This window comes from Eretmochelys imbricata, chromosome 11 (genome assembly GCF_965152235.1).
Source record: "Eretmochelys imbricata isolate rEreImb1 chromosome 11, rEreImb1.hap1, whole genome shotgun sequence".
Classification (NCBI taxonomy): domain Eukaryota; kingdom Metazoa; phylum Chordata; order Testudines; family Cheloniidae; genus Eretmochelys; species Eretmochelys imbricata.
Window position 1 is genome coordinate 73,186,135 of NC_135582.1, and position 14,448 is coordinate 73,200,582.

A 14,448-nucleotide genomic window follows, 5' to 3' on the forward strand; every position below is an offset into this window, starting at 1 on the left:
CTTCCGATAGCTTCTGCAGCTTTGACTTAAAGTAATCCCAGGCCTCCTCTGCCTTTAGATCCATAAATTCTTCAGTCCAATCCACTTCCCTAACTAATTTCTTTAATTTTTGAAAGTCAGCCCTTTTGAAATCAAAAACCCTAGTTGCAGATTTATTTTTGTTTATCCTTCCATTCACTTTGAACTGAATTAGCTCATGATCACTTGAACCAAGATTATCCCCTACAACCATTTCTTCTATGAGGTCCTAACTACTCACCAAAACCAAATCTAAAATGGCATCCCCTCTAGTCGGTTCAGCAACGACTTGATGAAGGAATCCATCAGCTATTGCATCTAGGAAAATCTGAGCCCTATTATTATTACTAGCACTCGTCCTCCAGTCTATATCTGGGAAGTTAAAGTCTCCCATGATCACGCAGTTTCCATTAGTATTTACTTCATTAAAAACATTAGAGGGCTTTATCCATATCCAAATTAGATTCCGGCGGTCTATAGCACACCCCAAGCACTATCCCAGGGGAGGCTCTAGTAGTTTTCTTCCCCAATGTATTTTTGCTCAGACGGACTCTGTCTTATCCATTCCATCGCTTCTTATTTCTTTACATTCTACCTCATTCTTGATATACAATGCTACTCCACCACCTTTACCTTTATTCTGTCTTTCCTAAACAGCACATACCCTTCAATACTTATAGTCCAGTCATGACTACTATTCCACCATGTTTCTGTTATCCCTATAATATCTGGTTTCACTTCCTGCACCAGTAGCTCTAGTTCCTCCATTTTGTTACCTAGGCTCCTTGCATTGGTGTACAAACATCTTAATTTTTGCTGTTTGGCCTCGCTCGCATTCTGTACCCGATTAGACAGTCATTCTACAGCCAGTATGACCTATTGGACTGGTATCCACACTGCCCTTCCTCCTTATGTCCATTCTCCTGCCCACGGCTGTATCCTTTCTTGCTTTGTTTTCTTCCCTCTCAATGCTAAAATCCGGCATGGAGATCACCTGGACGTCTCCCAGCCATCTCCCCCAAATTCCTAGTTTAAAGCTCTCTTAATCAGTTGTGCCAGCCTCCATCCTAGAAGTCTATTTCCTTCCCTACTCAGATGAAGTCCATCCTGAGAGAACTGTCCTCTGTCCATGAATGCCTCCCAGTGGCCATACATCCCAAAGCCCTCCTTATAGCACCACTGCCTAAGCCATCTGTTGATAGTCATAATCTTGTCCACACCTTTGTTGCCCTTCTCTAGGAACAGGCAATCCCACTAAAGATCACCTGAGCCTCGATTTCCTTAAGCGTCTTCCCCAGCCTAGCATAGTCTCCCTTGATACGTTCTGGCGAGAATCTACCGGTATCGTTTGTTCCCACATGAAGGATAATTAGGGGATTCTTTCCCGCTCCCTTTAGGATCCTTTTCAACCTCAGTTCTACATCCTGTATCTTAGCACCTGGAAGACAGCACACTGTTGCCAGCACCCAGTGCCTAGAGGCAAAACAACAGCAGGGGTTCGTTACCCGGTGTGTTTCACTCAATCACAACGGGGTGGAGAAGCAGAAAAGTTTATTTGCAGCTGCAAACAAGGTACAGGGAGAATAGAATCTCAAATCCTGCACACCAGAGCAGGTCATTACACACACTTTTATATTCCTTAATGCTACTGCACTACACATCAGCCAATTAAAACTTTGCACAAATACTCTGCCTTCCTTATATGGGTTACAACAATGTTTATTTCCTGCAACCTCTAACAAGCATTCCTAGCAACTTAAACAACCAGCACATTCTGTCTGGCCTTGTAACTATCTCCTATTATCTTTAGCTTGGCGTCAGCAAACCTTACACTATGAGGCATTATCTGCGGCTGCAACATTGTTTTAAGAGCAAAAGAGCTTACTCAAACCAGCCAGGCCTGAATTCTATTAAGGGGGGTTGAGAAGAAGCCCTTAGGCCTTCAGCAGGGAGACTTCCTCAACCCTTATGGCCTTCCATCCCTTCGACTTAACTAGTGGCCATGCCCTGGGGTCTCCAACAACACCCTTCTATTCTCTGGATCAGCTCTGGTTACAGGCCTGTCTATTCTTCTCAGTAAAGAGTCCCCGATCATGTAGACCTGCCTTTTCCTGGTGACGGTACTATTCTCCAGTCTATCCCCTGTTCCCTCTGGTTGCAAGTTCTTTCTATTCCTATTCTCCCTTGTAATCCTCTTCAACCCATCCTGTATCCTCCTGGGGCTCATATTTGGTGTAGTCTCCATTAACTCTTCCCCTTTTCCTATAGGACTAGCCGCTCTTCTCTTTTTCCTTGCCCTTGCACCTTCAGTGGCCACGTGCTGAGCCCCTTCTTCATTTTCCAACACTGCAAACCTATTCTTGAGCTCTGTTTCTCCTTTCCTCTCTTCTGGTGGTGTACCGTGGGCGTTTGGCATTAGCATCCTGGCTGCTTATCCAGTTGACAAGATATTGTGGACAACTTATAGAGATGAAGAGAGCACTTTCCTAGAGTGGGGTCTAGTGGCTTTAGCTCTTTATTGTTGTGTGTGTTTGTGGGGGAGAGGGCATTGCAAGATGAGGAGGAGCGGAGGTTTCCTAATATGATCACCTGTCCGATTTTGTTTGGAGAGAATACTTGCTTCCCCCCCCGCCCCAAGAATGTTCTCATGTGGTAGCTCTGTAATAGCAACTGATGATAAAAAAAAAAAAATCGAGGGGGATTTTCACATCCTTTTCTTGCTTTAACTCTCTAGCCTCGTATCCCATGTGGCAACCACTTTCTGAGCATACTTCTGTGGCCAGAAAGGACTCCTTAGTTGATTTTGTGGAGCTTCTGTTAAATGACACTTACTCCTCCCTAACCTGTTAGACTGGAGGTGCTCTTCTCCACAACACTCCTAGCTCTGTCCACGTAGGAAGGACGGACCTAGGAACTGAATTTGAGTATGGCAGCTCTGAGCAGTACCGTGGAGACAGTTTCAGTTTTTCCCCTATCCCAGTTCTGATTTTAATGAGTCTCTCACATAAGAACTATCTTGTGAGCTAAATTTGTGTGAAAGTAAGTGCCTTTGGGGCAATTAACATAGGCCATTTCTACACTACAGGTGCTGTAGTGGCAGTTATGACTCTGTAGTGTTGATGCTTCCTACATTGAAGGGAGGGGTTTTTCCATCACTGTAGCTAATCTGTGTCTCTTAACAGCAGTAGCTAGTTTGACAGAAAAATTCTTCTGTTGACCTAGACACATCTACTTAAGTAAGCTTAACTGTGGTGATCTGGGGGATGAATTTTTCACACCCCTGAACACAGTACCTATATTATCTAACTTATAAGTGTAGACCAGGTCATTATCGCGGCGTGTCATGGTGTGATGACTCTGGTCAGGAAGGGTAACTTTCAAAGGTCACAAAGCTAATCCTGCTTTGAATTAAAACAAGGTAAGTATAATCAAGCTGGGGTTGGCTTCTAAGTTCCCTCTAAGCTGCGTGGCCGCCTATTAAGCCCCGTGCAGGGGCTGAGGGCTGCGGCGGGGAGAGATGCCTCTCCCCCAGCATGGACCTGCTGCGGTGGGGAGAGGCGCCCCTCCCCCAACCCAGCCCTGGCACGGACCTACCGCGGCCAGGAGAGGCGCCTCCCTACCCAGTCCAGGTGCTGCTGTGGGGAGAGAGAGCTAGGAGGAGTCCTCTCCCCACCGTAGGCCCTGGGAAACCTCCACCCCAAACCCCTCATCCCTGGCCCTACCCCAGAGCCCTCACCCCCAGCCAGAGCCCTCACCCCAATCCTCTGCCCCAGCCCTGAGCCCCTCTCCCACATGCGTGGGAAAAATTAGAGGGAACACTGGTTGGCTTGTGTATGCATCTGGTTATCTAGTCTCATTGATGTAAGTCAGAACAAACCTTAAAGTGTGTCGTCCATCTCCTCTTGTTTTCTTGCTGCAACTCCCAAGATAAATCAGGGTAATTGTGCTGCCAGCAATTGAAATGAATAATTTCATGCTGTCATCCTGAAGCCTGTCTGTCATCTGGGGCATGAGATGTTGATGCAGCTAAGGTCAGCTGCCTTCCTTGGTGAGTTCACCCCCCATTGATTAGCAGCTAGTGCACAGCTGTAAGAACAAAGCTGGAACTAAAGGCTGAAGAGAGAGGGTGGGAAACCTTAGGACTCCCATCCCTGAGGGCAGAATTGTTTTAATTGACCAGTGAGGAGAAAAATGTTGTTTGTTCTTTGGATCAAATCGAGCCCCTGAAACATACCATTGTTACTTCATTCAGGTTACATCCTGATCTAGCTGGTCCTCCTGTGATTTCAACTCTTCATCTGTATGTGGTTTAATACACTTTTTAAGCAGTCACTCTGCTTGGCATCTCCAGTGTATGGGTTTATAACAACCTGTCAAATGAAGTTTGTACTCAGTTTCGAAGGAGGACACATCTGCCCCATGATGTTAAAAGTTTTAACATGTATGACACTCAAGTTTCACACAACGGTGGAATTCATCAGTAGTTTATGTATTAGACGAAAACAGGAGGTTGATGTCATACTGGAGATACCAGAACCTTTCCGTGCGTCATCTGATAGTCTCATAAATGACTAATGCTGGGATAGGTGCTCCTCTTCATCATATTGAACAGATCACTTCAGTCTTTTTGGTAGTCTTTTCGTGGCCAGAAGCCTAAAATTGCAAATCTGTTCTTTTAGAGTAACAGTCGTGTTAGTCAGTATTCGCAAAAAGAAAAGGAGTACTTGTGGCACCTTAGAGACTAACCAATTTATTTGAGCATAAGCTTTTGTGAGCTACAGCTCACTTCATCGGATGCATACTGTGGAAAGTATAGAAGATCTTTTTATACACACAAAGCATGAAAAAATGGGTGTTTACCACTACAAAAGGTTTTCTCTCCCCCCACCCCACTCTCCTGCTGGTAATAGCTTATCTAAAGTGATCACTCTCCTTACAATGTGTATGATAATCGAGTTGGGCCATTTCCAGCACAAAATGATCACTTTAGATAAGCTGTTACCAGCAGGAGAGTGGGGTGGGGGAAGAGAAAACCTTTTGTAGTGGTAAACACCTATTTTTTCATGCTTTGTGTGTATAAGAAGATCTTCTATACTTTCCACAGCATGCATCCGATGAAGTGAGCTGCAGCTCATGAAAGCTTATGCTCAAATAAATTGGTTAGTCTCTAAGGTGCCACAAGTACTCCTTTTCTTTTTGCAAATCTGTTCTTAATCTTCATATCCAATTCTGCTACCACTGAGCAGCTGCTGCTTCTTTGTGAAAGCCTGCAAAGAATCAAGAGGCTTGATCCACTCTATAATGTAATTGCCAGTTTAGAACTCTGTATTTGATCAAAACCCACTATCCTTTGTTTAGTGAAACTTGAAACAGAAAATGCAAAAGTCTGTGCTGCATTGTGATGACAGTCCCCTTTGGTGGGGAAAAAAGCAAGACCGTTTTGTTCCTCTGCCAGTTGACTGTAGGGCGATGAACGTTGGAGTTGAGAATTTCAAGAATCCTGTAGCTTCTTTGAGTAGCGTCTCTATGGGTGCTCCATTGTAGGTGTGCTTGTGTCCTTGCGCTACTGATCAGAGAACTTTGGTAGCAGTGTCCGTTCGGCCTGCATGTGCTCTGTCTCCCCTTGTGCCCCTCTCACTGAATTTTTGGGTCAAACAGCTGCTAATAGTTTGGAGAGCAGTTGTCTGAATTGAATAGGAGCAGAAGTGCATAATTAGGACAAGTCTCATATTAGCAAACTCTTAGATTCAGCTGTACTTAGATAGTTTTCAGTTAATTCTGACATTGGGAATTTTAAACACTTTCATTGCAGGGAAGAAACATTGAGCAATACAGGGAGTGTTCTACTGCAACAACTTCTCCAAATAACTCCTCCACAAAAAAAAAATCTTAATTTGAAATTATTCCATTTATCTTGGTGTATTACATCTTAATTTCATTTCAGCGTGAATAATTGGGGTCTTTTTTTTTTCTCGGAGGCAAGGTAGCTATATCCAGTAAATTTAATATTATTTCTTTTCTTTGCAGTGAGACCTCTGAGGTTTTGCAGTACACAGCGAGTGCGGCACAGGATGTAGAGAAGGTAAAAGAGCTTGCTGCATGGAGTTGATATCGTTAAGCTTTGATTAGGGAAATCTGTTTTTTGAAATGCATTGTTCTGGCCATCTTTTGTAGTTAATTTTGGATTTGCAATTTAGTCATGTTTTTTTAGAGTAACAGCAACATAAAATAATCCACTCTTAAAAGAAACTAGTTCCAAGACTAGTTAAAGGGAATATCAAGTTGTTTTATTACTTTGCTAGACAACTACAAGTGGATCTAAAGTTTGACTCCTTTTACAATCCCACGGATTCTTTGCTCTGAGAAAAATGTTTGTGATAACTGTAAGGGCCAACTGCTGGAAGGTAGTCATGCAACCACAAATGTTGAGACTGCTAAAAGGCCAGTCACTTGATCTGTATTGACAGTTGCATATGGTATCTGTGAATTGCAGTTCTTCTCTCCAAATGGATTGATGCAGACCAGTGTGGACGTGGGGAAAATCAACCAAACTGCAGGGTAATAGGCCAGTTTATAGTATCCAATTCGATTAGCCTGGGATTCTGTATGTGTCTTTATTCTGGAAAAATGCAATCCACTTGGTCACAGTGTGGGGAGAATTCAGAGAAGATTGTAGAGGATTGAGAATGGGATAATTAAGGCCTTTCACCTCTTGTTTGTTGTTTTGTTTCTACAGTTGCGGCTAATTTCTAATGCCTACTTACTGTCTTGCTTTGGACCAGTTTGTAGTAGATTTGATCCCTCATCAAATGATGATCTTTCATTTTCAGTACACAGCCTGTTAAAGTACTATCAAATTTTATGCAAGTGATAAGGTTCTGCACAGCTCCTAAGAGCTACATCACCCATATCTTTTTTTTTTTTTCCAATTTATTGAACCCCATTCTCCCCATGCGTCTTGCTTTGAAGGCCTGATATTATGGGGACCTTCCTTGTGACTTCATCAGGAGCTTGTCTAACTTAACTCTTTTCATCTGCTAGAGAAAGAGAGAGGTGCAAAGAATCCTTCCCAGGGCTGATTGCATAGCCCAAGAGATGAGACCCAGACCCCCCTGCATGGTAGCATGTTGCTTACTGCTGAAGGAGGAGGTGTGATGGGTTGGATCACAGAAACCCCCCTGGGGTTGCTAGCTGTTGTGCCAAGACTACTTCTGCCCCTGCTTTCCCTGCCAGCATGGGATGCCGACACACCAGTCTGCTCCAACACAGACCGAGGGTCTGAACCGCGTGCCCCAAAGCTGCAGACTTAACTGAAAGCAACTTAAGTAGTGTTCCGGTCTTAAACGCTCAGATGCTCAACTCAAAGGGGTCTAAACCCCAAATAAATCTGTTTTACCTTGTATAAAGCTTATACAGGGTAAACTCATAAATTGTTTGCCCTCTATAACACTGATAGAGAGATATGCACAGCAGTTTGCGCCCCCCCCGGTATTTATACATACCCTAGGTTAATTAATAAGTAAAAAGTGATTTTATTAAATACAGAAAGTAGTATTTAAGTGGTTCTAAGTAGTAACAGACAGAACAAAGTGAATTACCAAGCAAAATAAAAAACACACAAGTCTGTCTAAAAACTGAATACAGATAAAAACCTCACCCAGTAAGCTTCCTTTTACAGACTAGTCTCCTTCTAGTCTGGGTCCAGCAATCACTCACACCCCCCGTAGTTACTGTCCTTTGCTCCAGTTTCTTTCAGGTATCCTTGGGGGTGGAGAGGCTATCTCTTGAGCAAGCTGAAGACAAAATGGAGGGGTCTTCCACAGGCTTAAATAGACTTTCTCTTGTGGGTGGAGACCCCCTCCTCTTTCCTATGCAAAGTCCAGCTCCAAGATGGAATTTTGGAGTCATATGGACAAGTCACATGTCCATGCATGACTCAGTTTTTTCAGGCAGCAGCCATTGCTTACCTTGAATGTCCTCAGGTAGACTTCTTATGTGGATTGGAGCATTACAAGTTTCATTGTCCTTTAAGTGTTTCTTGATTGGGCACTTAATTTGCACATTCCTTTCTCAAGAAGCTGACCAAATGCTCTACAAAGTCTACTTAGAAATCAAGCAAGTATACAGCCAATATTCATGACTTCAAGTACAAAAATGATATGTGCATACAAATGGGATTAATAGATTCAGTAGATCATAACCTTTACAGAGATATGTTACATGGCATATGTAGCATAAAACATTCTAGTTATGTCATAATTCATAAGCATATTTCCATAAAGCCTTATGGGGTGCACTATCACAGGAGGGTTGGGAAGAGAGGATTTACAGAGGGAGATGGGGACCTAATTGGTTCAGGGATCTACTAGCAAGGTAATCCTCCTAGTTAAACCCAGACTTTGCTATGGATGAAACTTTCTCAGGAACAGCACAGTTGATGCATGGGCATGGAGAATGTTCTATCCAGGTTTCCATGGCAAGTGTGGAGTGGGAGGTTTTTATCAACATTTGATAAATTAGACACAGGGATGTATATTGGTCTTAGAAAATGTGCTTATGCACAGCTGTTGCCAACAGAAATTTAAGCATACACATTAATAATACAGTTTCTGCCATCATGTGAAAAGGATCTTGCTCCTTCACCCTTAGGGTATGTTTGTGCAGCACCTGAGGTTGTGTTTCCCAGTATGGGTAGACAGACACTCACCAGCTCCGCTTGAGCTAATTCGCTAAGAATAGCTGTGTGGCCACAGTGGATTGTGCCAACTACCTGAGTACAAACCCACCTGACCCTCTGCATGTGTATTTGGGTGGTGAACCCGAGCTGCTGTGGCCACATTGCTATTTTTAGCACTCTAGCTCAAATAGAGCTCGCATATTTCTGTCTACCCATGCTGGGAGGTGTCATCCCAGGTGCAATATAGACACACCCCTAAAAGTTGAAGAATTCAGACATCTCATAACTTTCATGAATTTCCTGCTGCTGTGGAAAGCCCACTTTCCATTTGGTGATCAATGTGTAAATAAACACATTTGAGGACCAGTCCAGAAATGCTTAAATAAAAGGGTTAAGTAGTTAACATGGGCAGGTTCACCCACAATATTCCATTATGCTATGTCTTGTTCTGATAAAAAACGAAGCCTCATAAGAGATTGGAGACTTTCTGACGGTCACAGCATACTTCAAAGATGTGCAGGAGATGTGAATTTCAGCTTTACGTGGTTGCTGAGCAATCGGACAGCAGAGCAAAGTTGTAGCTTTGTAATTTTCAGAGCTCTGCCTCTTGATAAGGCTGAAAACATGAACAGAAATTTAACACTGTGAATTCATGTTGGAGCAGTTCATTACTCTGATTTTATTTTTAATGAGAAGTGATGCATTTTTTTAGGGAGTGGGCTATAAGAGCCTGGATATAATGGGATGTACATTTGAATTCAGTGCAGCACTCAGATACAAGTATACCTCTATTTTCCACCTCTATACAACTGGGGGGATGCCAAACTGATTTTGTTTTAGCTATGAAAATAGCTTATCCATAAGTCTTTTACATAACTTTGCAGACTGTGTAATCTTAACTGTAATAAAAACATTGTTTTTCAGTGCTGTGTGGTAATTTCAGAGTGCTTTTCTATGAAGGGCAGCACATCTAAATTTGCCTTGGGAGTGATTTTTATAGCATTCAGGTTCGTATGCTAATACCATGCTGCTGGTTCTTTCTTCCCCATACAATGATCTTGAGTTCCTCTTCTCCACCTGGTCTGCAATGAGATGCTTAACTGAAGATATTTAAATGTAGATCGTCAGTTAATAGTAAAAGAGGCTCCTGACCTGGCTACCTTACTGCTACCTTTGTGAAGTTGTTATACTAGGATTTTTGCTTTTCAGCGTTAAACAGCTTTAAAATCTTTGTTGAAGGTCACCTGCTGTCACTGCGCCTTGCTCATTGATAATGACATAATGCCACATCAGGGTACAAATGAACCATGGAAATCCTGAAATCAATTGCTTTTGGAGTCTCTAGAGAAAACAAATTGTGAACTGGAGCCGAATAGCCTCTGTCAGGCAGCAGGAAAGTCTTTGTGCCACCTAATTTCTGTTGGAATCATCTCTGTAATTCCTATTAAATCATGTTAGTTAATATTTTTATAAATTCCACTTTCTGAACTGCAGAATGAGATAGGTCTGTGTTTTGACCAGGAGCAGTACAAGGCAGAGAATGGGAGGAATGTGATGTAACGCCGACTTCCAATTGGTAGATCTCTCTAATTTGCAGGTATTGCAGCCTGTGTTTTAGCTGCATCTCATGAAAAAAGTGTAAAATGAAACCTCATCCCAGGTGATGTGTGTTTAACTGTTTAATCCAGATGGTAAAGTCTAATAATTTGGTCCAATCTCCCCTTTCTTATTGATTAGTTTTGATGGGATGAGCAAACTGGCATTATTTATGTCCTGTCAACTCTATTAAAATCTTGGGTTGGGGAACCTAGTTACCTCCATGGTCATGCTCAACACAGTTGGGTGTAGAGCAGTGGTTCTCAACCTATTTATCATTGTGGGCCACAAGTTGAGAACCACAGCGTCCCCCTCAAAACTCCACACACTCCCCTATGCCTAGCATCCCCCGCCCAGAGACCCCTCCACAGAGAGACCGAGACCCCTCCACAGAGGGACCAAGAGCGGAGCCGTGGGGCCGAGCAGCCTAAAACCTGGGAGTGCTGCAGCACCACCACAAACCCCTGGTTCTCAGTACCTCCCACCCCCTCGCTGCCCAGAACACCCCCTCCCCCAAATCTGCCCAGAGACCCACACTCCTGCACCCTACCCCCCTGATGCACTCACCAACCCCCTGGTGGCAGGTGTGCTCCAGCAGGCTGCCAGATGCTGTCTTCCCCTCAACCGGCCCTGCCCCCTTTCAGATCAAAGTGGCAAATTTTGAATTTTTTTTAGCATACAGCTATGTGCTAATTGAGAACCGCTGGTGTAGAGGAGTTTGGACTGTTCAACTGGATTACTGAGTTGTGTGAAAACCTTGAGCTTAATTATCCCTGTTACTACACTTTGCTGCACATTTTAGTCCATTTTATGTTGGTAATACAGATGTGTGTTGGATACTACTGTGTTGTAACCAGATTCCCTAACACTGTAGGTTTTGGTACCATAAATGAGGTCTTAGTGTCTCCTTGAATCCCTTTTGAATAAGCAAAGACTAATTAAGAAAATCTCATTTAAGTGGTTGGTTGAGGGACTTGTCAGGCAGCTTGATTTCAAAATTACAAACAGGGCTGGTTGTTCCAGTGTGCATATGATAATGTAGCTTGTTAACCATTTCCCCAGAACACGCATTTATAAGCAATGATTTGTGTCTCATGTTGGTGGTTATTAAATGATTGTCAAAATAATTATTGTAGAGATAAAGATGTGTAATAGCTGTCATTGAAAGCTTGCTTGAACTTGTGCATAAATTGTTTTTTTTTTTTTAAAAAGAAAAAGTTCTTTGCATACCTTCTAAGATCCAATCTTATTTATGTATCTGATTACTGAGAGTCTTTACAATTGGCAGTCTGACTTTGTGGTGTAAGAAATAGTTCTTAAGAGTTAACATTAATCCTCTACCTAATTTAAGAAAATAAACACTCAAATTTTGTTTTTTTAACTTTTAAATGATATATCCAAACTGCTGTTTAAATAGGCCTCAGTCCTGCAGACACTCACAAGTGAGCAGTCTCTGGTCTCCATTTGACTCCTTCGGTGCATAAAAAAAGTTATGCACCTGTTTAAGTGTTTGCAGGATTGGGGTCCTTAATTTGTGCATTTCTAGATAGATACATAGTCTGTGCAGCACCTCTGATCTGTATTCCACTGTATTATGTTCAGATACTACAGCCGCCACACTCATTGTGGCCGTATTGGTGTGAAACATCCAGTTTAAGTACTGCCTGCAGATTTAGGAATTGTAGTTCCTTCTTTTCTATTCTAATCTTGATGCTATTCCTAGATTTGCTACTGGCTTGCTGAGTTACAAGTCTGTATAGTGCCCAAATCAGATGTTTCATAGTTGTACAACTACAGGTGTGAGTTTGCTGTAATGTTAACCTTTATTTCTGTTTCTCTTTCTAGAAAATAGGGATCGTACAACTTCCGTGGTGCTCACAAGTGTTATGAGGCTTAATTCATCTGTGTTTTAGTGCATACTGGGGTGTTTGATAAACAGTTGCTATAGACATGCAAGATATGATCAAGAAAGTGGGCTATGTTGTGACAAAGCTCTGTCCTTGTCTCTGTGGGTCCCGCATTTCCTGGCAGATTTTGCTAGCCTCAGAGGCTCACTGTGACCCTCCACATAACCCTTCTTTCTCTAGAGACAAGGGTCACAGTCTACTGAGCCTTTTTCATCATAAGCCAGAGAGGGAGGTGAGGAGAAGCTATCCTCCCTTGCACAGTCTCTGTTGTCTCCCAGTCTCAGTGATTAATCAGGGAGGGGGCAAACGGGGAGCCCGAGCCTGCCCTCTACTCCAGGCTCCAGCCCAGGGACCCTAATAGTATCCACTATGGTAGCTGACCTTTTAGAAACAGGACACATACAATTCCCTGGGCTACTTCCCCACAACAGCCCCCACTTCCTCAGGCTCCACTTCACCCTTACCTCAGGGCCTCCTTCCTTGTGCCTGATATGGTGTGTACTGCTCAGTTTCTCCAACAGCACAAATTCCTCACACAGCTCCTGACATCCACACCCACCTGACCAACTGGGAGGCTTTTAACTAATTTCAGCCAGTCCCTGATTGGCTTCAGGTGTCCCAATCAACCTAGCATTCTCCCTGCCTTCTGGAAAGTTCTTAATTGACCTGGAGCAGCTGCCCTTTAACTTATCGTGGTACCAGGGATTTGTTTAGCCTGGAGCTAATATATCTATCTCCCACTACTTTTCCATAGCCATCTGGCCTTGCCCCGTCACAATGTATATAAATCCACACAAGGCTGGTACAATAGGAGCACAAAAATAGCATTGTTTTGGTATGAAACTAATTCCTAAGTAATTCCTAACTAATTCCTAAGCTTACAGTCTAAATTACTAAAATGGAACATGCTGGGAAGCATTGACAGAGCCAGAAGAGTACCCAGAAGTCACCTACTACAGGGCAGGCCCAATAAAGAAAGTAACAGAATGCCACTAGCCATCACCTTCAGCCCGCAGCTAAAACCTCTCCAGCATATCATCAAGGATCTACAACCTATCCTGCAGGATGACCCATCGCTCTCACAGATCTTAGGAGACAGGCCAGTCCTTGCTTACAGACAGCCCCCCAACCTGAAGCAAATACTCACCAGCAACCACACAACAAAAACACTAACCCAGGAACCTATCCTTGCAACAAAGCCTGTTGCCAACTGTGTCCATATATCTATTCAGGGGCCACCATCATAGTGTGGCTGATGTGATTAGGCCCTATCCGAGGCTCGTTCACCTGCACATCTACCAGTGTGATACTGGGGGGGAGGGATAGCTCAGTGGTTTGAGCATTGGCCTGCTAAACCCAGGGTTGTGAGTTCAATCCTTGAGGGGGCCATCTAGGGATCTGGGACAAAAATTGGGGATTGGTCCTGTTTTGAGCAGGGGATTGGACTAGATGACCTCCTGAGGTCCCTTCCAACCCTGATATTCTATGATATGTGTCAGCAATGCCCCTCTGCCATGTACATTGGCCAGACCGGACAGTCTCTATGTAAAAGAATAAATGGACACAAATCAGATGTCAAGAATTATAACAAAAACCAGTCGGAGAACACTTCAGTCTCTCTGGTCACTTGATTACAGTGGCAATATTACAACAAAAAAACTTCAAAAACAGACTCCAACGTGAGACTGCTGAATTGGAATTAATTTGCAAACTGGACACCATTAAATTAGGCTTGAATAAAGACTGGGAGTGGATGTGTCATTACACAAAGTAAAACTATTTCCCCATGTTTATTTCTCCCCCCTACTGTTCCTCACACGTTCTTGTCAGCTGCTGGAAATGGCCCACCTTGATTATCACTACAAAAGGTTTTTTTTTCTCTCCTTCTGGTAATAGCTCATCTTACCTGATCACTCTCGTTACAATGTGTATGGAAACACCCATTGTTTCATGTTCTCTGTGTATATAAAATCTCCACACTGTATTTTCCACTGCATGCATCCAATGAAGTGAGCTGTAGTTCACGAAAGCTTATGCTCAAATAAATTTGTTAGTCTCTAAGGTGCCACAACTATTCCTTTTCTTTTTACACAGGAGATTGTAACTTAAGATGGTTCTGGTGGTGTTAGCTCACTTCCTGCAGCTGCCACAAAAGAAAAGAGTCTAGAAGAGTCTTGACTAAGGAGATGAAGATAATTTAAGCTATGGCTACACTATGAGGCTTTTAGCGACATGGCTGTGCCGCTAAAA

General features: G+C 43.1%; 1 protein-coding gene across 2 annotated transcripts in view; it reads left to right on the forward strand.

The window, feature by feature from the left end:
* NDUFA10 (NADH:ubiquinone oxidoreductase subunit A10) overlaps window positions 1-14,448 on the forward strand; it is an 83,782-nt gene that overhangs the window by 23,606 nt on the left and 45,728 nt on the right. For both annotated transcript variants that reach the window (XM_077829794.1, XM_077829795.1), the window contains exon 7: window positions 6,046-6,100. In XM_077829794.1, the coding sequence (XP_077685920.1) occupies window positions 6,046-6,100 (55 nt within the window). The remainder of the gene's footprint in view (window positions 1-6,045; window positions 6,101-14,448) is intronic.